This window comes from Botryllus schlosseri, chromosome 5 (assembly GCF_051294905.1).
Source record: "Botryllus schlosseri isolate E-star chromosome 5, Bs_hap1, whole genome shotgun sequence".
NCBI lineage: Eukaryota > Metazoa > Chordata > Ascidiacea > Stolidobranchia > Styelidae > Botryllus > Botryllus schlosseri.
In genome coordinates this window covers 24,983,098-25,010,833 of record NC_137240.1, presented here as the reverse complement: position 1 = coordinate 25,010,833, position 27,736 = coordinate 24,983,098, and the positions used below count along the sequence as shown (strand labels likewise).

At 38.2% G+C, this 27,736-nt stretch overlaps 2 protein-coding genes across 2 annotated transcripts in view; one reads left to right on the top strand and one right to left on the bottom strand.

Annotated features, from left to right (window-relative positions):
• LOC145439957 (uncharacterized) overlaps positions 1–19,965 on the bottom strand; it is a 60,173-nt gene extending 40,208 nt beyond the window's left edge. The window contains exons 1-8 of the mRNA XM_080317625.1: positions 19,947–19,965; positions 19,706–19,836; positions 4,879–4,974; positions 4,298–4,454; positions 4,119–4,210; positions 3,858–4,045; positions 3,681–3,698; positions 781–990 (exon numbers count right to left, since the gene is read on the bottom strand). Of these exons, the coding sequence (XP_080173751.1) occupies positions 781–990; positions 3,681–3,698; positions 3,858–4,045; positions 4,119–4,210; positions 4,298–4,454; positions 4,879–4,974; positions 19,706–19,836; positions 19,947–19,965 (911 nt within the window). The remainder of the gene's footprint in view (positions 1–780; positions 991–3,680; positions 3,699–3,857; positions 4,046–4,118; positions 4,211–4,297; positions 4,455–4,878; positions 4,975–19,705; positions 19,837–19,946) is intronic.
• Positions 1–27,736, top strand: part of LOC145439514 (cornifelin homolog A-like) — a 428,374-nt gene that overhangs the window by 439 nt on the left and 400,199 nt on the right. The window lies entirely within an intron of this gene.

The window sequence follows — 27,736 nt, the reverse complement described above, 5'->3', positions numbered from 1 at the left end:
TCAGGCAATCCTACTTCTACAGCAAGTAGTTTTAAGTTGCTTGTGGAAGACGTGCTTCTACTCGTACTTGAGTAGATTTTTTCGTCGCTACTTCTACTGCTACTTGAGTAGCCTTCTTGACTACTTTGACCACCTTTGGAAAATACATGGAAAATTCACAAATAAGCGTTGTCAGTGAGTGGTCATCAATGTCAAGTTCATGATCAAGACCCAATCGGACCCCTACCGTCCGGTTTACGACATAAAACAATGCAGTATGCTTTCTTTTGCCATATCCAACCATTTGCAGACATAGTAAACCAGTTTATGACTCGTATGCCTTCATGAATTTCGACTTGAGCTTGACCTAGATCTTAAAAATCACTGAAGCATGACCACAATTAACGAACCCTCTCAAAAAACTCCCCAGAACAAGTTTTGATGTTCGAAGCGGTGAAAATTAACACAGAATACCCTACAAGTCGACTTCTGATGTTCTGGCAGAATTTCTGACAATATTTCCCACTCGAAAAATATCTGGAAATTTTAGTTGATAACAATTTTTTCATGTTTTCGTGTTTTCTATTTTATTTTTGCAAACCAAAATTTTTGAATAAGATACCAAATGAATCGGAAAAGTCTCAGCTTCCCAAAATATGTAGTACCTGCTGTCTAGGGTGTGTCAACATGGAGAAATCATATGATACACCCACCACGCAAGGGTTACGTCGTCTCATAATTTTTATGGTCAATTATTCATGGATAATCTATTTTTGCAATAAAACTATCAATTGAACTCACTTTAATTCTACTTTTTGCTCTTCTTCCGGCCCAGACCGATTTATCATCAACCTGTCAAGTGCCATCGTTGGCATGTCATCAATCTCTTTTCTCTTTGCTTTACGCTGGTACTCTCGAAAATGTTTGACGTACAGTTCATGCAATTGTTCATCTATTGGTCCTTCGTTGTATGGAGCAGATTCCACTTCAACTCCACAAATTAGACTCTCTCTTAATATCATTGAAACTTGTATTGCAGAAATTGAACATGCGTAAATACCGTAATTTTCCGTGTATAATGCGCAAAATTTCATTGATTTTTTGGCCTAAAATAGAGGGGTGCGTATTATACACGAGTACAACAAGCCTTGAAAAATAACTTGAAATCACACCTTTCTTCATGTTTGTTCCCAATCGCACATCACTTTCAGCCATTGTGCCCAGTAATTCGTATTATCAGTAGGGCTGGGCAAAATCGAGTACCTGAGTGATTTGATTCTGAATCACGTAATATGCTTCGAGTCGAGTCGAGTAATCGAGTATCACTCATTATGATGTGACGTCATACCATAATATAGCACGTCAAAGTTCAAATATGAACCGTTTACACCACCGCAAAAATATAATGCCAGTTATCCAATCCATCTCATAAAAGATACTTTGGGGTATTTTTCGACTATACCGATTTCATTCCACTTGGTGACAATGTTGCAGGATAATAATGACTTCTGAAATGTGCTACGTCCAGTAGCCTTCCTCACTTTGTACCATATGTTTCGTATGCCACGATACTGCTAATCAAGGTTTCAAGACTTCAATAGTGAAAAATAGCATCAAAACTATAATTCTCGATGATAAATTAACATTCAGTGGTGAGGAGCGTGTAATTTCAGTACTCGAAAAAATCGTGTTTTACTACTCGACTCGAATCATCCAAATTAATACTCGATTCAGATTCAAGTACTCGAATCATAGTGCCCAGCCCTAATTATCAGTGTAACGCGCTGCCAATTAGCGAGAAGCGTGTTGCCAATTAACTAAAGTCGTCTTCTGACTTGGTTTGCCATTTGTACGCGAGCTAAATTAGGTCATTGATTGCTGCACGCGCGTGCGACAATCCTCGCTACTTCATCGCGCCAACAGCAGGCCTGAATAGTTGCATATACAGCAGGCCATGTGCATAAGATATTTACGCTTGCCTGATCTGTCGCATCTCCAACAGACCTGATGCGCACGACATAACCGTTTGCCTGAGCCATCGCATCTGTAATAGGCCTCGTGCGCAAGATGTTGTGTCGCTGACCTAAACTATCGCGTCGCTGGCCTCGCAGGCTTTGGCTGCTATCTACTATCGTTTTTAAGAGACAATGCCGTTGATTGTATAATGATTAGCGATGGTTATGTCATGATTGTTGAACAGTGACATCGCAAAACAGAACGACATGGATTACTAAAACACAGCTATTTCTGTACTACGAATGCAGGGTGCCTATTATACATGGGTACAGGCTTTTCCCCCGAATTTGCATGCCATTTTAAGGGTGCATATTATACATGGGTGCATACTTATACTTGAAAATTACGGATGTATTTCAAGTAGTAAAGTCCGTATTATAAATAAAATGGTAATTTTTTTCAATGCCTCGGAATGTAGATTTACGCGGAAAGAGCAAGGAGTACTATTTGCTGACGCACTTTCAGCGCAATTCACAGGGCCAAAATAGACTTCCATATGCAAAGTTCATATAAAGTGTTGTGGTTTGGGAAATGCCTGACACTTTTCTATGACTAAGGCAGTGGTTCTTAACGATTTTGTCCTCACAGGGAGCTGTTTTTGAACGTCACAGACCCCATGTTTTTGTTCATACGTAGCTCAATCATCGTGCAGCCGTCATCTGTCTTTGCAAATACTAATTGTAGGCTAGTGATAAATAGCAACAAAATGACTGTTCTTGAAGATAACAGCATACTCATTATATAGAAATTGGGTAAAGATAGATGGAGGCCTCTGAAATATTAACGCCTAACGCTTCCGGCAACCCTTTTGCTGTGATCACAATCACAACATTTATGGCAACAATATTGAGAATCATATTTTTAATTAGCATGTCCACGTCCAGCCTTGTCATTTTTATCCAGCATCTCATCTTGAAGTTATTCTGGAATAGCGATTATTCATATAACGGGCGAAAATGAATTTCGTGGCGAGGTTCCAATACCTTCATCAAGAAAAATTCTTCAGGAATTTATATTTCAACTTCAAATCCAAAAATGTTTTGTAAACATTTCTAATTCACCCTGACAATTCTGCAATTATGATGAGCTTGCACAGTAGGATAGTTCATCTCAGAAGACCATACTCATGTGAGTCACGAGGTTTTGGCAGTTGTGGAGCAAAACCAACTGACCCCCAGTTGAGAACCACTGACTTAAGGTCACATCTATCGTACTGCTACTGTTGCATCACAATGCAACAACTCGGTTTATAGCACCAATACCATTGAGGACGAAAATCTCAGCCACTCAATTCGAGCGAGATAGTGTAATGGTTGTGCGTCCGGCTTCTCGAGCAGTAGGTCGTGGGTTCGATCCCTGGCCGGGTCATACCAAAGACTCGAAAAATGGTATCCGCAGCTATCCTGCTTGGCGCTCAGCAATCACGGATAGCATGGAGAAAAAAAAACGGGGGCGCAGACTAGATGACCTCATGGGGCCGTATCGCAACTCCGTCGCCAAAGCATCTCGATGGTGCAGGCGAGAAAGAATATCATATCTCTCTCTCGTATGAGATGGCCCCTATCGAAACTGTTTACCTCTTCATCTCGAGGCTTGAATCTACGGTAATAAATTAGGATGATGTTACTTACATGGCATGGCACAACAACTCAATTTAGTTATTAACTACGGAAAGAAAATCAAACCTCTTATAACCAGGAAGCCTTTCAGAAGGTCGATGATATTCTCCCTGCCAAATATCAAATAAGGTAAAAAATGTTGTTACTACGAGTAGGTTGTCGGTCAGTACTATCGTATCAGACATATGCAAGAATAAGTTTTAGTATACCCGCATTCACATACTTCAGATATAACATTCGCACGACATAGAAATTGAGACTTTTCTAACCTTTGAGCTATTCACAACAGAGTCGGCGACAAAAATCAGAGTGTCTTTCAGAAATCCGCATTCAAAAAATTCACTTTTTTCTGATAAATTAAACGGATTTTCAAACCCTTCCGCGAAAAACTCATCTCTTATTTCACGAAAAGATGGTCGTTGCTTTTTCTTCTGAAAACATCCATTACAATGGAACATTTTACATGGACTACGTGGAAAGGAATGAATATTGATATCGAGATACCAAGCAACATTTCTTAATGATGTCTCCGAGAATAGTAGTGAGCAGGTAAGGAGGTAGTCTGAGCCGGTTTTTATTCGGCATTCGCATGTAATCTGGTCCGAGATGGTTCATAGATATAATCAAAGGAATACAAAATTAGCGAATAAGATGAGATGAGATAAGATAAACAACTAACTCACCGTACAGATCTTCTGATGCTACACCATCAAATGGAGACTTGCCGGTTCTCATAAAGAGTACGACCAATCCAAATGCATACACATCTAATTTGCAAAGATCTTCCAAACTCTTCACCTCATCCACCTCTTCGACTTCTGGAAGATATCTATTGCGAACCTGTAACAATCAAATTATCTAATCTAATTATATGAATTCCGTCATCTCAAACATACCTAAAAATTGCAGAGAAATAACACTGTTTGACTGGTTTTGTCAATGGACTATTCCTACTTCAATAGTTCCTGGAAATATCATTATTTTAAAGTTTAATTAAGAGGACATGAGTGGGAAAGCAAGTGACAAATCAGCAGATATTTAGCAACCATAGGATAGCTTTCGTAATTGCACCCGCTATCAATCACTTTGAAAGCTATCAAGTGAATAACAAATATAAAACTTTTACGTTTACTGAAGCAACATCTTGGGATAGCTCCTGAGGTCATATTTATATAATGCAAAAGGAAACTCAACAAATATATTGCAGAGTGTGATGCTAACATGTAATTTAAAATCGTGAACAGAGTAACAACAGCACCGGTACCTTTTGAATGGCGGCAGAGTGGTCACCCTGAAAGTCATTTCTGGAAAGTCCAAAGTCAATGATTTTGGGCTTTGGTATGATAAGTTGCGTGTCAACCTGTCGCAGAATGAATTTCATTCAGTGCAATTGATTGAAGGATGAGGGATTTATTGAGAAAAGACTTTTGTATCTAACTGATCACAAATACAAGATTCAATAGATCTCGCTATCTATTAACAGAGTTGAGATGGCTCAAGCCACAAGCAATCAATGAAATATAATGTACATGTATATGGATAGGCATAGTACTATACATTTGTCACTGATTGATAGTTTAAACCAGTGGTTCTCAAACAGGGGGCCAGTCCCCTTAGGGGGCATGAAAGCATGCGAAGGTGGGAACGCAAGTTGCCTGAAAGAAATGAAGTTTCTTGAAGTCGCAATATGAGTTCAATTTGAGCTGACGCTTTCAATTTTCAACAAAGGCAATAAAAGCTTAACTATATTACGATTTAAAATGTCTTTGGCGTGTCGTACCATCCATATACCGATAGTAGATTGTGACTGGTAACAGACCTTAAGCCGATTAGAAAACGTCACCCAACTAAGAGTAACTTGTGGACATGTGTAGGACTGCAGGTGATAGCTGGTGTTTTTATTGTCTGTCTGTTTGCACAGTGCGTAAAAAGACATAAACGTAATGAGAAATGAAACATTTCTTTATAAGGTCATTTCATATGCTATGTATAATATGATTTTTGAATTGAATTAATGTATAATATGATTTTTGAATTGAATTAATGTATAATATGATTTTTGAATTGAATTAATAAGAGGCAAAATAGAGCACCTGAGTGATTCCATTTTGAATCACGTATTACACTTACACTTCGAGTCGTGTGTTTGAGTATCACTCATTATGATGTCACAACAGAATGTAATATGTCAAAGTTCAAATATATTCCTTTTACGTCACCACAATGAAGATAATGCCTGTTATCTATCACATTGAAGATACTTTGGTATTTTTCGACCATACCGATTTCATTGCACTTCTTAACTATGTTGTGGGACTCAGTAACGTTTGTAGCTTTGTACTATGTCTCCTAAGCTGCGACATGGCCAATCAAGGTTTACTCAGTGTAAAATAGTATCAAAACTATTATTCTCATTAGTAAATTAACTTTCAGTTTCGTGGAGCGTATAATTTCCGTACTCGAAAAAATCATCTTCTAATACTCGACTAGAATCATTAGAATTAATACTCGATTCAGATTCGAGTACTTGAATCATTGTGCGCAGTCCTAAATGTATATAGAAGTGGCTTATGCTGCCGAAGTAGCAACTCCGTGCTCATAGTCAATTAGCACACATTTTGTAGCGTGCCACTCTTAAAAAGCGAGTTTTATTTCAGCCCAAAAGTAATCAATTGAATTGAATTGAATTCTCTTGCCGAACACCTGCAAACCGAAACGAAAAATTAATAAAATTATAATCATTTTGTTCAAATCGAAAAAAATGTCCCGCACAAATTAACTTCAATTTTCGACACTGGTCCGAATACAGAAAAAATTTACAATTTAAAGGTATTCTTTGCTACAAATTTAATCATCATATATATGTCCCTTTGCACTTCTGGTAAAGTTCATCCATCAATTTGACTTCCCTTTCTGTTATTATGTTAGTTCCAGGGACATCTGCACACAACGGACATATACGACTTCCAATGGGAATTTAAGGCACTTCATCGCTGCAGGACATTCGAGCGCAAAGATAGCAGCAAATAATCTCTGGTATAGCCAGCAGAGGTCTCAAACAAGCGGCCCGCGGGCTCCATGCGGCCCCCAAAAGCATTTTGTGCGGCCCGCGACGGCATTTGGGAATTTCAAGCATTCCACAATATATTCAAGTTCCATATATCTTTTTTAGATATAAGAACTTGAAGTTCACGCTAAAACGACTATAAAAATCACTGAAATCTCAACTAACTTCATTATCACATCACTTTCAACACTTATAAAAGCTACCATGCGGTAGAAGATCAGCTATTACGTCACATTTCTAGTTCATGATGATAAAACATGACCCGTTGATGATTTGTGACTGGAAATTGTGATTTGGTTTGCTGCGACCTTCCCGTAAAATTACCGGGTGATTATATAAAAATGACTCGAGTTGAGTCGGGTCAAACGTTAAAATTAGAGAAGGACTTGCGACTCGGAACGGTGACTTGGAAATCCTACAGCAGCAGCAATGTACGAAACTGTCACGGGGAATAGTAATATATCAAAAGGTCGTAGCTTGCGTTCCGTAGGGTATATAGCTATATAATCAAGTCATTATGGCAACCATTGGTATTCTGTGACCACCATGATGTATAGTTGGTCACATGCTGGGTGTTGTTTGTTCTCTTTATCCATGTTACTATCGGTGGCGAATAAGGTATAGTAGTACCTTCATTTTAGCTGAAACACCAAGGAATTATTCGCCGATTGACGTTTCTATTCCAGGAGCTCTTAACCAGGGTCCGTAGACCCCATCGGGGTACGAAGCACCAAATCAGTGTGTACGAGATGAGTTGTGGAATTAGGCCTATATGCTGTGGGATATTTTGTTGGCTAATTTATTGAACTGGAAAATAGTCTTCGCGCTAAATAATGTGAATGGGCTTTCTGATTTTAATATTGGTACGATCAGAAATCTTATTGGAAGTACAAGTGGTTCGATCGCTGAAAAGGTTAAGAAGCAATGCTGTTACTGTGGCTCAATATTGATTACACTGGTCAACACATATTTTTAGGCAGACAAAGTAAGAGTGGTTTTGGGGGTTTTGAAGGGCACTGATTCCGAATATGGCCAAAGTTTTTGTCAAATTGGCTCTTGTTGTTGAGATAACCCATGGGGCTATTTTGACCAGAATCTCCCATTTTCGCGGTATTGACTAGATAAAAATAGGCTTAGTCATACTATAAAGTTTAGAGATTCAATCTACTTGTTATTTTTACACACAGAAGACCATTTTAAATCAAAATACAGCAACAGCACTATATTTAGGGGTAATGGATTTATCATATTTACAGACTTTCACGGATATTCACGGATAAATAAACTCCAGTCATGTATATAAGTATTTGCCTAGATACTCAAATAATGTGGCATTAATTCCATCAGTTTTTCGTCAACCACCTAATATAAATTTGACATAATCAGTTGGAATGCAATATTACTGATATATTTTAAATCGAATTTGTTTTTTGTACGATTTTCGCCTGTAAGCTATTTAGTGCAGTTTCTCGAAAGGTTCTGGAAATGGTCTGACATAATATGTGCAATGGTTCATCTCATCTGCCCTGGTACCTGTCGTTTGTTGTTCTGGTGTCTTGGTAGAACCTCTTCCCTTGCTAATCAACAAGATGATAAGGAAATATATCAAGATGACTGAACAGGAAGTGCGCTTTTATGCTCATCTTTGTGCTCAAGTGTTTGATATGCAGATACGAATTTTCGGACCAAATGTTTGTAGTTGGGTGCTTTGTGATCATCTAGAAAGTTTTATTTACTGCATCTTAGGAGAAATTACATGCAGTGAACTCCTTCCTAATGTGAAATTGGAATCTTTCATCGGTATTCGAATATACTAGATACCAGATTTAGGCTTCTCGTTTGATAGGGTTGCTAGGTATACCCACTTTGTTAAATCAGTGGAAAATTATCCATTTACCAGTCAAAAGAAGTGAGACACATGAGTATTGTAGAAAAGCCTTTCAAGGTCAAATTTTAAAGTTTTATACTCATCTTTAATTTTGGTAGAATGACCACTGGATACAGGTGAATATGAATTTCCGATGCGCAAAAGTACAATTTTTAGGCTTGACAAATTGCTTTTTGACCAACAAATATTTCGCATCATGTCATGTTAATCTTGATAGAATGACTGAGAATGACATGAGGGTTCTTCATAGTCAATTAGCTATTTAGGCGCAGTATAAAATGAGAAAAAACTACGGTTTTCTTCCTACCAAGTGAAATATTTGAATGGAAATACAGTAATTTTGGGCTTTTTAGGGGTATAAATATCTTCTGACAGAGAGCCAATCTGACAAAACTAATGTGATATTCGTAATCAGCAACCTCAAAAACCCTAGAAACGGCTCTCAAATTTTTTTATTTTGTTGACCAGTGTTATATTTAAGGTGTTATTGATATTTTCCAATAATATTCGAAGGCCAAATCTAACGCTGCTTTAATTTGACTTTGGCAATGACAGTAACAATAGCCTATGTACTTATCACGACTATATCAAAACCAGAATTAGGCTACACCGCTCAAATCCTGTGATATCAGATCAATCTTCAGTAGATTTTAAAATATTCTACATAAAATTGTGACACTTCAAAGGTTCACTAGCTGCAATATTATAACCCAACAGTTTTATGATGTCCTGATGCATCCTCTCGCATGATGTCTATAGCTCATTAATTAAAAATATTATGACCGGCACAAAAACAATTTTCTTCAAATTCAGTATTTGAAATGTGATTATTTTCATGTCAAGCTTGAATAGTACGGTTCTATACCAATACCAAGAAAACCATTACCGAGAACGGACATTACCGAGAACGCTATTACCGAGAATGGACATTACAGAGAATGGGCACCACATAGAATGGACATTACCGAAAATTGACACAACAGAGAATGGACATTACCGAGAATGGACACCACCGAGAATGGACACTACCGAGAATGGACATTACCGAGAATGGACACCACCGAGAATGGTCATTACCGAGATGGTCATTACCGAGATGGTCATTACCGAGAATGGACATTAACGAGAATTGCCAATGTCGAGAATCTATCTTACTGAGACGGACGTTGTCGGGAAAATTATACCTGCGAATTGACACCGAATGTGGCAACGCCGTGATGCACATACACGCGATCTGTACCTACATATGCATGACATGCCTGCATGAGTGCATGCATAAATTGTCCACGTGAACGTGACGTGATATCAATCAATAGGGCTGGTTTTAAAGCGGTTTTACAATATCAGCTGATTGTGTACAACGTTTCCGATTCGTGTACCAACCGTGACATACGAATTAGCCTACTCCGCTTCACTGATACGGAAATCTGTAGCATCCAGTTGTCATGCATACCTCAAAAGAGTATAATATGGTTGAAATCAAGAAGTCATTAACTCTCACAGAGCTCGCAAAGGGAGTAACAAATATGCTGGCAAATCATGGTCTACATTTTTCGTTTGCGGCATGGGCCTACTCATTTTCAGTAGACGGTTAGTCATTCTATAGATTGGTCAACATATATGTTTAGGCTGACGCGATAATTCATATGTTTAGGCTGACGCGATAATTCGGGAATAGAGTGTATCAAGTCGACAAGAATTAATATTGGTAGCAGATGATTACTATGGAGAAAGTGCGTATTTAATCAGTAGTGACCGTTAGGGTGGAGTGAAAAATGGAAAATTTTGAATTTCAAAACGGACACTTGATGTGGTGCCAAATTAAAAAATAATAATTTCTATAATAATTTTGGGCTCGTGCACCCTCTAGTGGTCGTGCAATTGCACCGAACGAGCCAAAAATACCTAATTTTGGGCTTAAAAGATGCGGAAGAAACAAGTTTCTATCTCACTTCCACAGAACTTTGTCTTAAAAATGAACAGAAAAAATGTTACAAGCAAATTATTGATTTTTAGGCTGTTTTTAAGTAAAATTAGGCACTGAAGCAGGCGCTATTATGCCACAAGCTTGTAGTGATTGATCTCATGACTGACAACTTTATATTAAAAGCACATAAATTGCAAATCCATATTGAAAACACAAAAACATCAATTCTATATTGAAAAAAGATATATTTCGAATATGGTTTCACTACCAGAGTATTATTAGTATGCACAAACTTTAAAATCTTGTTTCGTAATAAAGGATCTCATCTGCTTTCGAGATTTCAGTTTTTGTGTGATGATGCCATCTCTATGTTCAAATCCCGACACATGGGCAATCGGCATATGCTTCGGTCACCACTTTAACATCTCTTTGCACTGCCTGGTTGTGCCAAGGATGATTGATCCTTAATGGTGATGACCTTAGATTTCCCAGCTCGAGATATGAAAAGTTTTTGATTGCTGGTGGCTGTTCCGCATCTTTTAGATGCAAGTTGAGAATTTGGTGGTATGATTTGGCCGTGATGTTTATAATTGGGATTTTTAACAATCTGATTCTAGTGTCAACGTTGTTTTTAGGTTTCGGTTCATTAACATATCCTCCTTTTAAGTCGTCAATTGAAATCTGATATTCTGTTTGATCTGCTCATAGTTGTAGTCTTGCAAGTCTTCTGAGGCCTTCATCATCATCACCGAGCATTCCCAGATGTGCAAAACATGCCTTTTGTTGTAGCAAGGTTACAAATTGTGTATTAGAAAGCTTTTGTAACATGGGAAACTATGTTGCAGAAGTTTTTAGCACCATCAACAATGGAATTGTGCCTTTTTATTTCAAACCATGACGGAAAATAAACCTCAATGCAGAATTGAGCAAGGTAGTTCAGATTGCTTGATGGATGACTCTGTCGCACATAGCAACTCAATATTCCGCATGTTCTAAGTGGGACTGAGTTATCCATAATTGTGCCTTTTTATTTCTAACCATGACGGAAAATAAACCTCCATGCAGAATTGAGTAAGATAGTTCAGATTACCTGATGGATGACTCTGTCCCACATAGAACATGTCAAATTTAGAGTGGCTATACATTAGGGTGGTTCAAAAATAACCTTTTTTCCTGAATCTTGCAGGTTACTTGATTAAATCGTTAGGTTGTCTTAAAAAACGACGCACACCAAATTTGAATTCATTCCAACCAATATTCGCGGATTTCGTAGAGTTTGAAAATTTTGAATTTGCCTAAAAATGCAAAAAAAATTTTTTTTCAAATTTTCCTTCCAACCTTATGAAATTGTTGCGCTGTCTTCAAAAACGATGGAAAACAAATTTGACTCAATTCCAAGCTGCAGAAGCGGAGTTATTCAAGTTTTTTGATGATAATTCTGAGATGATCCACCAATCAAGGATAATCCCAGAATTATCAAAGAAAAACTGAAATAACTCCACTTCTACGGCTTCGAATCGAGTCAAATTTGTTTTGCATCGTTTTCGAAGACAGCGCAGCAATTTCATGGGGTTGGCAAAAAAATTTGAAAAATTTTTTTTTTGCATTTTTAGGCAAATTCAAAATTTTCAAACTCTACGAAATCCGCGAATATTGGTTGGAATGAATTCAAATTTGGTGTGCGTCGTTTTTCAAGGCAACCTAACGATTTAATCAAGTAACCTGCAAGATTCAGGAAAAAAGGTTATTTTTGAACCACCCTACTATACATAGCATACATGTGCGACAGAGTCATCCATCAAGCAATCTGAACTATCTTGAAATAAAAAGTCACAATTGTTGATGGTGCTAAAACTTGTGCAACATAGTTTCCCATATTACAAAGCTTTCTGATACACGAATTCGCAACCTTGCACTACCTTTGCTACAACGAAGAGTATATTTTGCACATCCGGATAATGTTTTTTAGGAATGCTCGGTGATGATGATGAAGGCCTCGGAAGACTTGCAAGATTGCAACTATGAGCAGATCAAACAGAATACCAGATTCTAATTAGCGACTTTGAAGGAGGATATGTTAATGAAACGAAACCTAAAAACAACGTTGACACTAGAATCAGATTGTTTAAAATCCCAATTATGAACATCAAGGCAAAATCATACCACTGAATTGTCAACTTGAATCTAAAAGATATGGAACAGCTACCAGCAATCAAAAACTCGCCATGGATGGAAAATCTAAGGTCATCTCCTCAAACATCCCTGGCACAACCAGGCAGCGGAAAGAGGCGTTAAAGTGGTGACCAAAGCATCTGCCCATGTGTGGGGATTTAACCGCAGAGATGGCTTAATAAGCGAAAAACTGAAGTCTCAAAACAGATGAAATCCTTTAATACGAAACAAGATTTCAAAGTTTGTGCAGACTAGTACTCTGGTAGTGAAATCATCTTCGAAATATATCTTTTTTCAATATAGAATTGATGGTTTTGTGTTTTCAATATGAATTAGCAATTAATGTGTTTCCAATATGGAGTTGTCAGTTATAAGATTGATCACTACACGCTTTTGGCCTCGTACCCTGCTTCAGTGCGTAATTTTACCGAAAAATGGTCTAAAAATCAATAATTTGCTCGCAACTTTTTTTCTGTTCATTTTAAAGACAAAGTTCTGCGGAAGCTAGATAGAAACTTGTTGCTTCAGCATCTTTTGTGCCAAAAATCAGCTTTCTAGCATAAGCGGTCATCAGTATATAGCGAAATTAGCTATTTTTGGCTCGTTCGGTGCAATTGCACGACCACTAGAGGGTGCACGAGCCCAAAATTATTATAGATTTTATTTTTTTTAATTTGGCACCACATATCAAGCGTCCGTTTTGAAATTCAAAATTTTCCATTTTTCACTCCACCCTAGTGACCGTCACAAAATCTGGCTGTGATTGACCGATACGGTTGGTTTTGTAGCAGCTGATTGTCTCGAACACTCCACATTGGTGTGGTGATGATACCGACTACGCATAAGATTGAATAATTTCGCTTAACTGGCGCACAAATCTGTAACAACTTGCTGTGATTCTAATCTTAAAAGAGCATAATATGATTAAGAGCCACTAAAGAAACTATGGTTCGATAAGGAATTACCTCGCTTCACTGGCATGGATACCTCTAATAACCCATCAACCTGCTGTGATTCGTATCTCAATTCGTTTTATCTGCTTGAAAGCGAAAAGGCAAACTATGACATAATAGTTTTCTTCAAAGGAACGGATATCTGTAATACTAGCGGAACTCATCGAGCTGCTGTGATTGATATGAAGCAAGAAGGCATCAATTCTTTCAAATCTTGAAAAGGGGATAAACAAGTACCTAGGCGGATCATGGCCTACATTTTCGGTTGATGCAGCTTAGTCATTTTCAGTGAACGGTTGGCTTTAGGCTACTAGTAATGCCCTCTCAATAATGATAATATCGAGTCGATATCACACTTTGAAAGAATTATCGGTATCGACCATTGCTGCTGAAAAATTATCGGCAATTCTCGTGACGTCACAACATGGCAGTAGAAAGTCAGAAAACTATTATCTTTGACCGTCAGACTGAGAATATTGTTATGTTTCATATAGCTCACACTTTACAAGTGTCCAGATGAAGCCTTTCTAGTTTATTTCCTGTTCAAGTATAATGATGCCTGTAAAGATGTTCAAATAAATGCTCTGAAGCTTTGAAAATGTGCTTATCTATATCCAACTTCTTTTGAATATTGGCTAAAATTATTGGGGTTATCGGTCAAGGTGTGAGACATCGGTTTTATCGGTATCCACCCAAAAATCCCAAATCGGTCGGGCTCTGGAATATACCAAAGATTATTTGCTGCTGTCTTTGCGCTCGAATGTCCTGAAGTGGTTAAGTGCCTTAAAACCCACCCCATTGGAAGCCAGATACGTAGTTGTCCCTGGAACTAACATAATAACAGAAAGGGAAGTCACATTGATGGATGAACTTTACCAGAAGTGCAAAAGGACATATATTTGAAGATTAAATTTGTAGCAAAGAATACCATTGAATCGCATTTTTTTTTCTATATTAAGACCAATGTCGAAAATTGAAATTAGTTTGTGCGGGACAGTTTTTTTTCGATTTGAACAAAATGATTATTATTTTTATTAAGTTATACCGAAATGTTCATTAATTCCTGCTGCAGGCAAAACTTTTTTTACAAGTCATAAACCTAGTGTGCATGATGTGGAAAGTTTAAATATCCATCTTTTAAGCAACAAAATAAAAAAATGTTCTACACAACCTGAATAAAATTTGGTATACTTCAAATACACCAATTTCATTGTTTTTTGTTATGAGAAAGGTTTTGCTTTCATAACGAGAAAAAGTTATCATTACTCTTAAACAGAAAGGGTTGTAGAATTCCAATACCTGAAAAAAAACTTGTTTCACTACTTGAATCTGTATCGAGTATTATTTGTATTGTTTCAATTCAAGTACTCAAATCAAGTGCCCAGCCCTACTTGAAACGATGATAAAATGGAATTATGTCTACAAATAGTTTAAATCCCCACCAATATATTATCAGGTGACAAATCTCCATGCACAATGACTTTCTCTCTGGTATGCAAATAATGCATTGCATGCATAATTTGCTTCGCAACTGCCCAAGTAATACGAGACGAAAGTCCAATATTGTCATCATAATTTTGCTCCGAAACATATTTGTCAAGGCTTTTGTCAAGATGCTCCATGACAAGATAATGGAATCTTTCGTGTTCCCCCCAGCCGTGGAAGCTTATGATGTTTTCGTGTTTAACGACTCTGAAATTTGATTAAAGAATTACAACTATATGTAGGCTTTGAATACCACGAGTAGCAGTACCATCAGCCCAAATATAACGCTGAGGTTTGAATAATTCAGGGATAACAGAGCTATAAGTGACTTCCTGTAATTGATAAGTGAACGACAGTTGCTACCTCAAAGCTGCAAGTTCCCTTTTGAAAGTCAGCAGATTTTGACCGCCTCCGTCTTCTGTATCTGTAGTGAATATCTTAATTGCAACCTTTTGGCCTCGGAAGTTTCTGAAGTACACATTTCCGAACTGTCCAATTGCAACAGGTGGTAAGGTCGTTATGTCTATTTCATTTGTGAATAGTTCACTGAAATCAATCTTCTGAAATGATTCACTTGGCTGCTTTTCCTCTAAAGAACAGAATCGATGACAAATCAATAAACCAATATGAATTACAGAACACATGCACAAATCCATGGATGCTTGTAGCGCACTATAATTCCACAACCGGTACAACAAAAATCCTACCAAAGTATCGCAATTATATTAATCTTGCTTGCTGTCATGTAAAATATGAGCACAAGGGAACGCTATAAATATGGAGAGCTCATCCGAAAATTACTGGGTTTTCCCGACGCCTGAATTTCAACACTCAACTGTGTCAAAACTAATCACATAATCCAGGGATGGGCAATCATTTTCCTCCGCGGGCCAAATGAAAAAAAATTGAATATGTTATCTGGTAAAGTGAAAAGATTTAGCTATATTCTCCAGCGTATTATAATTTTATTTCTAAATTACATTGTTAATAAATGCTACTCAGTGAATGTGTTGATATTAGATAATGAGAAAGTGATGGTTAATTAAAAAAATATCTATTAGCTGTCATGATTCGAAACAATGTTGAACCTGATACATTTTAGCTCTCTCATCCACGTTCTTCTATTAAAACTCTGAAACAGTGGTTCTCAAACTTTTTAGGCACGTCTCCCTTTACGATAGTGAACAATTTCGCGCTCACTTATCATGATATCAGAATATATTAAAAAGTGCAACCAGAATGCTAGCAATCCCAACGGATAGTTTGATGGCATATAAGATTATGGCTGTTGACGATAGAGTTGTGAAATCTAAAAGTCGGACAATAAACTCCGGCTTCGTGCCACCTTTCTGATGCTTTCACGTTTCCCAGTTCGAGAACCACTGCATTGAAATGTATATGCAATAGTACAAAGCTTATTTTCTTGGTCGCTGCCTTGCGAGAGGTGTGCAGGTTAAATAGCCTTTATGTTGAGCGAACTTTGCAGTTTTTCTGAACTTCTCCCAACCTTGATCGAGTGTTTCGTGCTTTTGCCATAAGACCAACTTGAATTAAAATCCTCAATCTCGGCGTCACGATCGGCAAAAACCGAAAGGGTGGGCTTACCCTGGTCCTGACTCCAGTATGCGAATATTTAGTGCTCTAAATTCTAAACCTAAACCTTCTTTGAATTTAAGTTCTCGGCATTCTTTTTTTGGCATGCCTGTTAATCCTTTATGGGTGATAGATATGATGAGTCTTATAGTAATCTCGAGCACTGCTTGGCTTGCTTTACGAATTAGGGATTGGGAAACATATCACGCCACAATTGAAACACACACCATATAATGCTTAATGTGACAATGTCAAATAGGAAGATTTGAACTTAACTATATGAAAAGAAAGCTAGCTACTCCTACTTTGCCACATTGCCTTTATTTTGAATCTGGATTACGCAGGCACGTAGGCACTAGGCAGCATAATCGTGGCATATTAACCCTTTGTAACCGGCCGGCCTACTGACCAAAATTTTACTGCATCCACAAAAAATAACGATAAAATGTCATCCATATGGCTTAAATCGACGCCCAATATATTGCCGTAAACCTGAAGTAGCCGCCTAGCGGTCTGAGATACTCTCACGGCTCAGACGCTAGAGGGAATAACGTTATGCGAGAAAATGTTTGTGATTTTATTGAAAATAAAATATAATTTTGTTCTTCTATATCTCCTGACGTCATACCTAGGCCCTCTTTTGGTATATGGCCACCTGATTGCCTTCCGCATGAATCTCTACGTTCCAATGATACATTACACGCTACTATAGCGCTTCATAGCCCAGCGCTACGATCTTGGAAAGGTAGGGATGATAAGCACAATCACACGGCCGCCGCCGATGAGTAATCGATTACGTAATCTCGTATTCTCGCTGAAGGCAACGCGCATAACATAGTAACTGCCTGCGCAATTTTCTCTTAGATCGTATATATCTCCATGCTATTGAAGTGTTATCCAACCCCAGTTGCTTGTTATATGTAACTTGCAACTGCATAAGGCATCCGTAAGTATACACATGTTGCCTTATTCGGCACTGCCCAGCGCCCATATACGCTCGAAAAGTCATTTCACGTGATACATTATTGCTTTATTTCACATCAATTTGAACTGTATTCTACACGGCTAGTGTTCCATGTATGATCAACAGTATTCATAGAAGCCAACAGTAACTTCGTGTGTCATCTAAGACTGATATATAACTGCCTCTATATGATGTTGTTATTACAGGCTCGGGTACCAAAATAGCCTAACTCGCACGCTTATTTGTGTAGTGTTAGGGCTGGTGTTGGCTTTCTTATACAAAACTAAGCTTCATGATAGGGATATTGATGAATATGTCAGGATAATGGCTAACCATACGTACAATTTGCTATTGCATGAAGCAATTGTACATCTGTTTGAAACTGCAGCGAGTCGGGTGATCTTACGCAGCCATGATTTTCACGTAATAAGCTATGCTTCTTTCACGTCAATTTGAAACATCTTCTACGTGCTAATCTTCGATATAAGGACTTTCATAGAATAGTATGACCAACAACAAGTCATAGAAGATAATTGTAATTGGTTATATCACGTCTAGAACGGAAGATACAATGGTTTATATTTCAGGCGGTCATTCACGCGAACATCATTATAAATTCAATTTTGCGGGAAACGTTTTTGCGTGTTTTATCTGCATTTCAAGCAGGATATGACTCATTCCATTATAATTTAGCAAATTTTTTGACATTTGTAATGCATGCCGTCAGAATTGTCCAATATTTACAAATATTGTTCATTTATGAATTCTAAGTGGATTACAAAAAACAAAATTGAAAAATTTCCAACGGCTTAAAAGATAATGCGACTCAAAACTCTCTTGTCACTAGGTGGCGCTGCATGCAAAAATCTTTAAAATCGATAATTTTTGCTTAAATTGATGGTGGAGAACCAATTAAAATGTCTAATTATACAATGCTGGGGCCAAGAAATTGGAAAAAATCAACGTTTTTGTTCTCAACTCAATGAAAAAAAAGTTACGGACGAAATAAAATTGGCCGGGCCCGGACTTGAAAATCCATGTGGTGTTCAGTTTCTGCAAAAAAAAATTGTTGCAAAATGTGCTTTGAAGCAGTATGGTTAATATAAAATTGGATTTTCGAAGTGCAATCTATTCCTTCATAAAATCTCCCCAAAATTTTTTTTTTGCAATTGTTGATTGCTAAAAATAATATTTACGGTGAGCAGCAGAGACCAGCTGTTCACCGTAAATACTATTTTAAGCCATAAATGATATAAAAGACCATATTTTTTTGAGATTTCATGAAGGAATAGACTGCACTTCGAAAATCCAATTTTATATTAACCATACTGCTTCAAAGTACATTTTGCAACAATTTTTTTTTGTAGAAACTGAACACCACATGGATTTTCAAGTCCGGGCCCCCCCAATTTTATTTCATCCGTAACTTTTTTTTCATTGAGTTGAGAGCAAAAACGTTGATTTTTTCCAATTCCTTGGCCCCAGCATTGTATAATTAGACATTTTAATTGGTTCTCCACCATCAATTTAAGCAAAAAATATCGATTTTAAAGATTTTTGCATGCAGCGCCACCTAGTGTCAAGAGAGTTTTGAATCGCATTATCTTTTAAGCCGTTGGAAATTTTTCAATTTTGTTTTTTGTAATCCACTTAGAATTCATAAAAGAACAACATTTGTAAATATTGTACAATTCTGAGGGTATGCATTACAGCCCTTGCTAAATTATAATGGAATTAGCCATATACATTGCAATAATAGGTTATATATAGTCTGATGTATGCGTATTTATAAGAGCTATCCATACAAACCGATTGCAATAGTTTATGACCAATACAGGTCTAGCTATCTTCGATTAAAGACCGACTCTTCTGTGTTAAACAGTCGCGGTCTAGTATACTAGACCGCCGGTCGCAAAGGGTTAATGAACAGGCTTCGAAGTAAACGAATTTCCCGTTCATTTGCTACAGCCCTTGATTTTAGTCATTCAAAATCCAAGTTTAATGTTTTGAATTCCAAGCAACCTTTCGCATTTGGCCCACACTTTACCCAGGTCTGACATAATCTGCAATTGAGAATAGAGCTCACCGGTGAATCTTCTTCCCAAACTCAACATGATCTTTTCGATGGCGTTGACGTATTGTTGCATATTTTGAGCTTGGGCGTTTTCACCATCTGACAATGTTTTGGTATGATCAAGTAATTTGTTAGGAAAACCAAAGCACCATCATAGTGCTTTCAAAGGAGATACGGAAGAACCGTTGGTTAGGGTGTAGTTGCCTTACCTTTTTCTATAGCCGCCATGATTCATCACATTCAATTTACTACTGTGTCACTCAATTCACACTGATACATTTTGGTTCCGGGGCCCAACTTTTGCCTCGATTTGAGTGAAGCCGGTTTTCACATTCCTCGGCAAGTTATAAGGGGTAATGGTGCCGTGACATTGTTTTGATTTTTGGAAACAATGCCACAATAGTATTCAACGATCATCGGTTATTAAAAGTTTTGAGCTCGTAACCCATTACCCAACAAAAAAAACTTCGACTCACATGTCAGTGAGACTACTCGGTTCTGTGGATCACTTTGACCCTATTAGTCTGTCTTGATTTACTATTTCATGTTCTATTGAAACCAATCATGTCTTTACGCTGGAATGCTTGGATAAGAAAATCAGAGCATATAAACGTAGCATGATGCTGGAAACATAATGCAATAAACATACAATGGTCACATGCCCATGGCATATTAGTTTTGTTCATGATCACAGGCAAGACTTGGCCACTGTCTACCTCACTCCTACCCTTGGGTGTCAATGCATTCAAGGTACCAAATTATGTGAAATTCTGTAATTGAACGACGTATCCCGATCTTCACGGCATGACTTTGTGAAGTCGGATTCAACGCATTGATATATTGAAAATGAAAACGTCGAAATCAGTAGGAAGTAGAGAATGACATGCAAAGTCCCGCAGTGTATTTATATACTGGTGGACAGTATGCATTGCCAGCGTTACCATCGCATCAACAGTGCAAATCTTGAAACGAATTGGTAATTTTGTGCAAGCGAAATCCGGGAATGTGTTATTTAACTTATTATAAAGGCAATCATTTTGGAATATGTTAGTTAATCAACCTTTCTCTCCAACTGTACATACCTAACTCTTGTTATTAAGCTTCAGAATTACTTTAAACATCTTTTAGAGATTCAAAACCAAAATGGGGTGATATGTAAATGCTGGTTATATTTTTCTCTAAATTGCGGTCACTTTTCAAAAAGGTTGCCCACCAGTTGACCCCTGGGTTATATCATCGAGTCTCACACAGATTATCACTGCCGAGAGCACAGCTCAGATTCGATCGATTGGTTTGATATTAATGAGTGCAGGTCCAGTATTAAAGCGTCACATGAATGGTTTAAAGATGCACGTACACCAGCGGCAGTGAAGTGCGTTTCAGTGTGACGAGGACGTCATCGATGTGGAACATTTGAGACGTCACAAGACCTAGCCACCTCGTAAAAAAATAAAAGCCGGCGCCTATGTACTCTACAATAGTATCAATAGTATAGATCAGTGGTTCACAACCTTGGCGCAGCCACCCAATGAAGCGATTTTGAAGGGACCGCTTATAGGCTACTTACTCTAGGGCGGTATGGGGGCACCGGAATCATGAAGAAAGAAGATAATAACAATAGGTATTCCAATACAGTTGCCAATGCATATTTACACTTTTTACCTTAATTTTCAAAGCAGCACAATTTTTGTCTCATTTCGTGATAAATTATCAGCTGTAAACTTTTTGTTTTGCAGTAGTCATTGTCAAAATGTGGGTGACATGCCCAGTACGCTCATAACACAATTTTGTTACATAAGGTAATACGGATTTTCCCATCAAAATGTTTGGTGCTAGCTATTGAAATCTTGCAGCACAGGGCTCGGCCACATCTCGGGAAACCATTTCTATATAGGACACTTTGAAGCTCCATGCTACATGGATATGCAGAATATTTGAGTGTTGCAAAAGGATATTGTTTGTAAATATTATCATACCTGAATACAAATGCCTGGGTATAGTGTTGTGACTGCAGGTCTATAATAAATATTTAAAAAATTGGAGTAGGCCTACACTACATGCATGTGGATGATGTGGATGTTAGAGCTGGGTGTAGTAGCTGGGTCTATTAGCCTTAAATGAATTTCAATGAGAGTCTATTTCCGAATTCTATGACGGATTTTTGCTCAATTTACCAAACGCACAGAGCAACAGTACGAAATCCATGAAGTCTTCACCGCGTCACCTACCGCAGAGCTGGAATCGTGTCGTGTACACTGTACAGTGGGCTTGAACAGGCCCTGTGGATATAAAGCTGTATCAGCTGTACCAGCTGTATCAGCTGTACCAGCTATATCAGCTGTATCACCCTGTGGATATAAAGCTGTATCAACCTGTGGATATAAAGCTGTATCAGCTGTATCACCCTGTGGATATAAAGCTGTATCAGCTGTATCACCCGCTGTGGATATAAAGCTGTCTCAGCTGTATCACCCTATGGATATAAAGCTGTATCAGCTGTATCACCCTGTGGATATAAAGCTGTATCAGCTGTATCCCGATCTTATAGGCCGATTTTATCATGAATTTTAGAAATTTTTTGCGCTTAACGCTGGCTCACTAAACGGTACAACAATAATTTCGTGGCAAAAGCGAACAAGGTGATGGGGACAGTTTATCATAGGGTTACAACACGTCCTCTTTTAAGAGGATTTGTACTATTTTTTTACTTTTTTGAAAGTGTCCTCGGAGGATGCCCTTTCTCCTCTTTTTTGAGATTTTGTCCTCTTTTTTGAAAATTTAGGTCACATATAGAGCAAAATGCGAGTGATAGGCTATGCTGTGAATTAGCACAGAAGTGACGCTCCGGCGGGTATTTCGGAGCGAAAAATGGTGATTTGAGCTATAAGCGAAAGGTTGACCTTTTTTTTTTGGTCAACTGATCACAAAGTGGGAAAAATGCACCGATTTTTTAGAATTCTTCTCCAATTTTGCAAGTCTCAAATTTCTGAAAAAGTGTCCTCTTTTTAGATTTCCAAAATATGGTAAGCCTAGTTTATCACCCTATAGTAGCCCAAGATTCACGGTTTTTTGGGGATCCTGACGAAGTGCTGATTCGTTCCTGCCAACGGGTATACACACCCGCAGATGTTTAATCAATTATTATTCGAGGGGTACTACCTTTTCAAACACACCTCATTCAGCTCTACCGGTAGATTACGTGAGCATAGAGACGTTAAAAAAAATTCATAGCAATCTATATGCAATTCCCGATCATATATTGACCGACTCATCATGAAATATAGAAATTACTCTTTCTTCGCGCGTGTAGGCGGGAAGAGCTTACTCACTGAATGTGTGGCAGCCTACTAGACTATTTCGCGCATCCCAGACATGGTATAGACCTGATACTAATTACAGAGTGATGCCTGGGTGAATCTCGGTTTGTCTATAATACAGGAGCAGCGATGATTCTCAAAGTTGAAGTATTTAAAAAAATAATAATAAAAAAATCAAGAATTGTTTGAACACAAGACACCGATTCCATACAGGTAGAGTGATTCAGCTGATAGAACCGTGTTACAGCTGATAGAGCTTTATATCCACAGGGTGATACAGCTCAGCTGATACAGCTTTATATCCACAGGGTGATACAGCTGATACAGCTTTATATCCACAGGGTGATACAGCTTTATATCCACAGGGCCGCTTGAACACAATGGATTTGAGCCACAACACGAAAGTTCAAAGTTGATATAGCATACTGGTTAGGAATAGGAACTAGTACAAATTTTATGTCGTGTACTAGTCGAGTACTCATTAAAAACAATTCAACCATGAAATACTTTCTGAATATGAGACTGACCAACTTTAACATCTTCTGGATATAGGGGCATCTTATGAAAATATCTATTGATGGACCCGGAAAAGAAATGTTAAGAACGACTGTTATAGAATACTCTCACTAAAAAGTGATATATGATTGATATCTCACCTTGATTTGGAGCCAACTGCCCGACAATAACGATATTGTGCTGCTGCGCAATGTGGTCGCCACATATAACATTTACCTTGCTGCCTATGAACGATTGATTGATATGTTTCCCATCAGCCAATGCCGCATATCCTAAAAGTTTTGTTACTTTGAATTTGAACGCATTGTCAACAACAATACTGATGATATATTAGCCTATACCGTGGTTCTCAATCTTTTTGTCTTCGCAGACCCCATTTATACCGTCACGGACCTCCTCAAATTTTTGTTCAAAATTAGGTCAATTATCATGCAACCGTCAACCGTCTTGTGCAAATACTAAATGTAGGCTAGTGATAAACAGTAGGGTTGTTCAGATTTGGGCATTTTTTTGGAAACTTGTTTTGCGTAGTTCCAACTGATAGTTTAGTACATAAAAACACCTTAACAAGCGATTCTAGTCATCTTCATCGCGATCTTCCTTGCGCGCAAAGCCCCCAAAGACCCACGGGTCGATTCTCCTTACTACTGACGATTCACCAGAGTGTTGACGTCATATCTTTTTCTGTAGTGTTGACCGTGTCACTGGTTCGCAGCTTTTGTGAAGTTATCAGTTCAAAACGGCTGTGTAGGGATGGCAATTATCTCCATTTCTATAACTGTACTGAAATTCAGTCCTATAAATGCCAGATGTATCTTCGTTCTACCAAAAACAACCAGTCTATCGTGTTCATGGGAAACATGTATTGGTTGCGCGTTTGTTATGAATCGTATACTGAAGAAGCACAATCGTGTTGTTAGTCGAGAACAGATGCGCAGATATTTTCAGCTGGTGTTAAGCTAGTAAATGTTACTGAAAGGTATGTAATATGTTATGACAATAATATTTGCCTCAATTTTAGTGTTACTGTAAGATACCGAATTATCTAATTTGATGGTAGACTAGAACTTGGTTGAAGAAGAATGTTTGAAACGTTGTCTGAAAGGTTGTGCTGGACCCACCAATAACAAGATCGAAATCTGCTCATTATTTGGTCGGATATTCATCTGAGTGTATTATTCACTCCAAGCTACCTACTCTACGCCAGGTTCTACAGTATTTGCTGTATCTGAAAGAGGAATGTCCTAAAACTACCAAAATAGGATTGTCTTCTTCAAACCGTTGAGGAGGTTGTCAAAATATGGAATATGGCGGCAAGAATAATGCCTATTAAGCAAATGCACCACATACCATATGGATGGGGACTATTCTATATTCTCAGAATATGTTCATGTGGGCTGATCAGATGCAATACTAGTCAAGTTTCGTTACTCTACTGGAGCGCATGAACTTGTTTCTAAGCTCATTCTATGTTCCTGCTTTGCTGGACTGCAGCATTGGCCGTGACGCGCCGGGAAACGACTTGCGGTTCATTCAGGAGATACGCGGTTACACAACTACCAATAAAGATGCTGCTGAATCTGCTCTCAATAAGTTGAAAAAGCATCCATGGTACACTGTGGAAGAAACTGTGCTTTATGCCCTATTCTCAGAAAAATAAAGTTACGATACCAGAAAAAGCATTGCAAGCCGCCTACTGAAAGTTGAAAAACCGCATTCTTATCGACACATGCCACCCATTCTCTCATCAGAAAGGACTATAGAGGGGAACACCACTTTGACTGATTTAGTGGGCCCTCAGTCATGGCATTTGTTCAACTAATTTGAGTGTTCTGGAGAATGGTTGAATCAGCCTGTGAAGCAATGGCCTCAATATGAATCATACAATGAAATGAGCGATTTTGTAAGTAATGTCAAAGTCGTCAATGACGCTGCTGAACGAGGAGTTAAACTCACGAAGACTTTGCTTCGATCAGCACAGATGATGAACATCAAAAGTAAAGTCTGCTGCAAGTTGTTGAGCAACACCGTCAGAAGTATCACAGCTTCAATGAATCCACACTGAAATCCTTAAGGGCGTCTGAGACTAGAGCCTGTCGTTATCCATTTTTTGTTTTTATGCCGAACTAATTCTCAACCTGTTCTTCATGATAATAACTTCCGTTTCATCTTTCACAATTGTCTCAAGTCATGTAAATGGTCGGCCTACTATGTCCGGATTTGTGTTTGCCTAATTCTGCTTTTCAAGTTTGATAATGCAAATTTCCTTACAATAAATTCATCAAGTTTCAGAAACATAGTCTGTGTTAGATATTTGTTTTTTTATGTGAACTCAGTTGTAAAAACATACCATAGTGCAGTGGTTCCCAACCGGGGAGGAATTCCTCCCTTGGGGGGAATTTTGCAATTTTTAGGGAGGAATTCCACTTTAGAATTGTAACGGATTTCCCAAAATGTTCATGTCCGAACTGTCATGTTGGCAACCAGTTATATCAGAGCGTATGCTCCTTATAGCTGTTTGTTTTTACTGAAAGTATGTTCAAATGCTATTTGAAATCTCTTTCTCCCATACAAGTTCGCCCTTGCTTTTTTTTAACTAGCTCAGATGTGCTGCAGTTCGCAAGACAATTTTGTAGGCCAGCGACGGCCTCTCAATCAAATATATTCTAAGCGAGCAAATGTCGTGCCGAATCTATCACAACAAGGCCTCTAATGAAAGTATTTATCTTATATTTTAATGTCCACATTTTCATAAAGTGACAAAATATTCCAACGTCATCGATTCAAGTCAAAGAGATCGCTAGCCTTGCTTTATTTTTAGTGAACAGCTACTCGATCGAAAAAATGCATGTTAAACTTGGTGCAATGTTGCCGAAACCGAATGAGTGTCCTAAATTTCAATGAGCTCAAGCAGGAAATCTGATCACGAGTATGTGATATATCAGGGTATATATCAGGGCTGTAACCAAGTCACGAGGCTCCGAGTCACAAGTCAATTTCACTTTCATAGTTTTGACTCGAGTCAAGTCGAGTCATTTTCAATTCACCATTGAGTCAAGTCCGACGGTCCAAGTCACCGAGCATAGGGTCGAGTCCGAGTTATGGTATTATGACTCGAGTCCGAGTCCAATTCCTTGTGTTGACTGCTCAGTTTCCAGTTAAAGTCTTGTTAAACTCACTCTTTATAACTCTGTTTGGTGATATTGAATGATTTTGATTTATAATATACTAATTTTCGTCACTTTAAGCAGTTTATTGTCGCATTCTCAAGTACCAGGACCAATAGACGAAATTCCAATAGGAAGCCCACTTTACTGTTCTTCGAAATTACAATGAAATGTCGGTCTTGGCCGTCTTATAGTCACGAGTCATATGGCTTGGTTCGAGTCATGTACAATGACTCCAAGTCGAGTCAATACACAGATTGTCTCTAGTCGAGTCGAGTCGTTTCCCTATTTTGAGAAAATGACTCGAGTCAAGTCGAGTCATCAGAAAATGCTGACTCGAGTCCGACTCGAGTGTGGTCAATCCTGCTATATATGAAAATACCAATATTATTGGCCAAATGCATACGCACACTTGAGAAAAAAAATCGCGAGACCAGCAAATTTATGCATACTGATTTTTCACAGCAGCTATATTAGCGATTGGTGCATGATAAGCCGAAAACACAAATGGAAGTATGGGGGTCTGTTGAGTCAAGCCTTCCAGAATTTGTTTGATTGGGACCAAGACCATTGTTTTTGGAGGTCTACAAAGTGTTGTTACAGCCCTGCTAGAAACAGACACTCCGTACCTCCGGTCTTATTCTTCGGTCAACAGATGATTGCGTGGTAAAAAATGACCTTTTTTAATCATCGGGCAGATTTCTCCTAAGGGGGGAATTTTGGCTCAAATTTCGGCCAAGGGAGGCACGAGATGAAAAAGGTTGGGAACCACTGCCATAGTGGGTGACGACGATGACTAATATGTGTTGAGATTATTGTTTCTGTTTCCGTAGGAACACGTGGACGTTTTCTGACAGAATGACATTGGTAGTTGAGGATCAGGTCCCCCATTTTGGCGCCATGGCTTAACTGTCATGATATTTTGAGAAGAAGCCTAGTATCATGAGCTTGTACCTAGGTATTCTGGCCGTACTCGCTATGACAACGTCTTGAACAGGG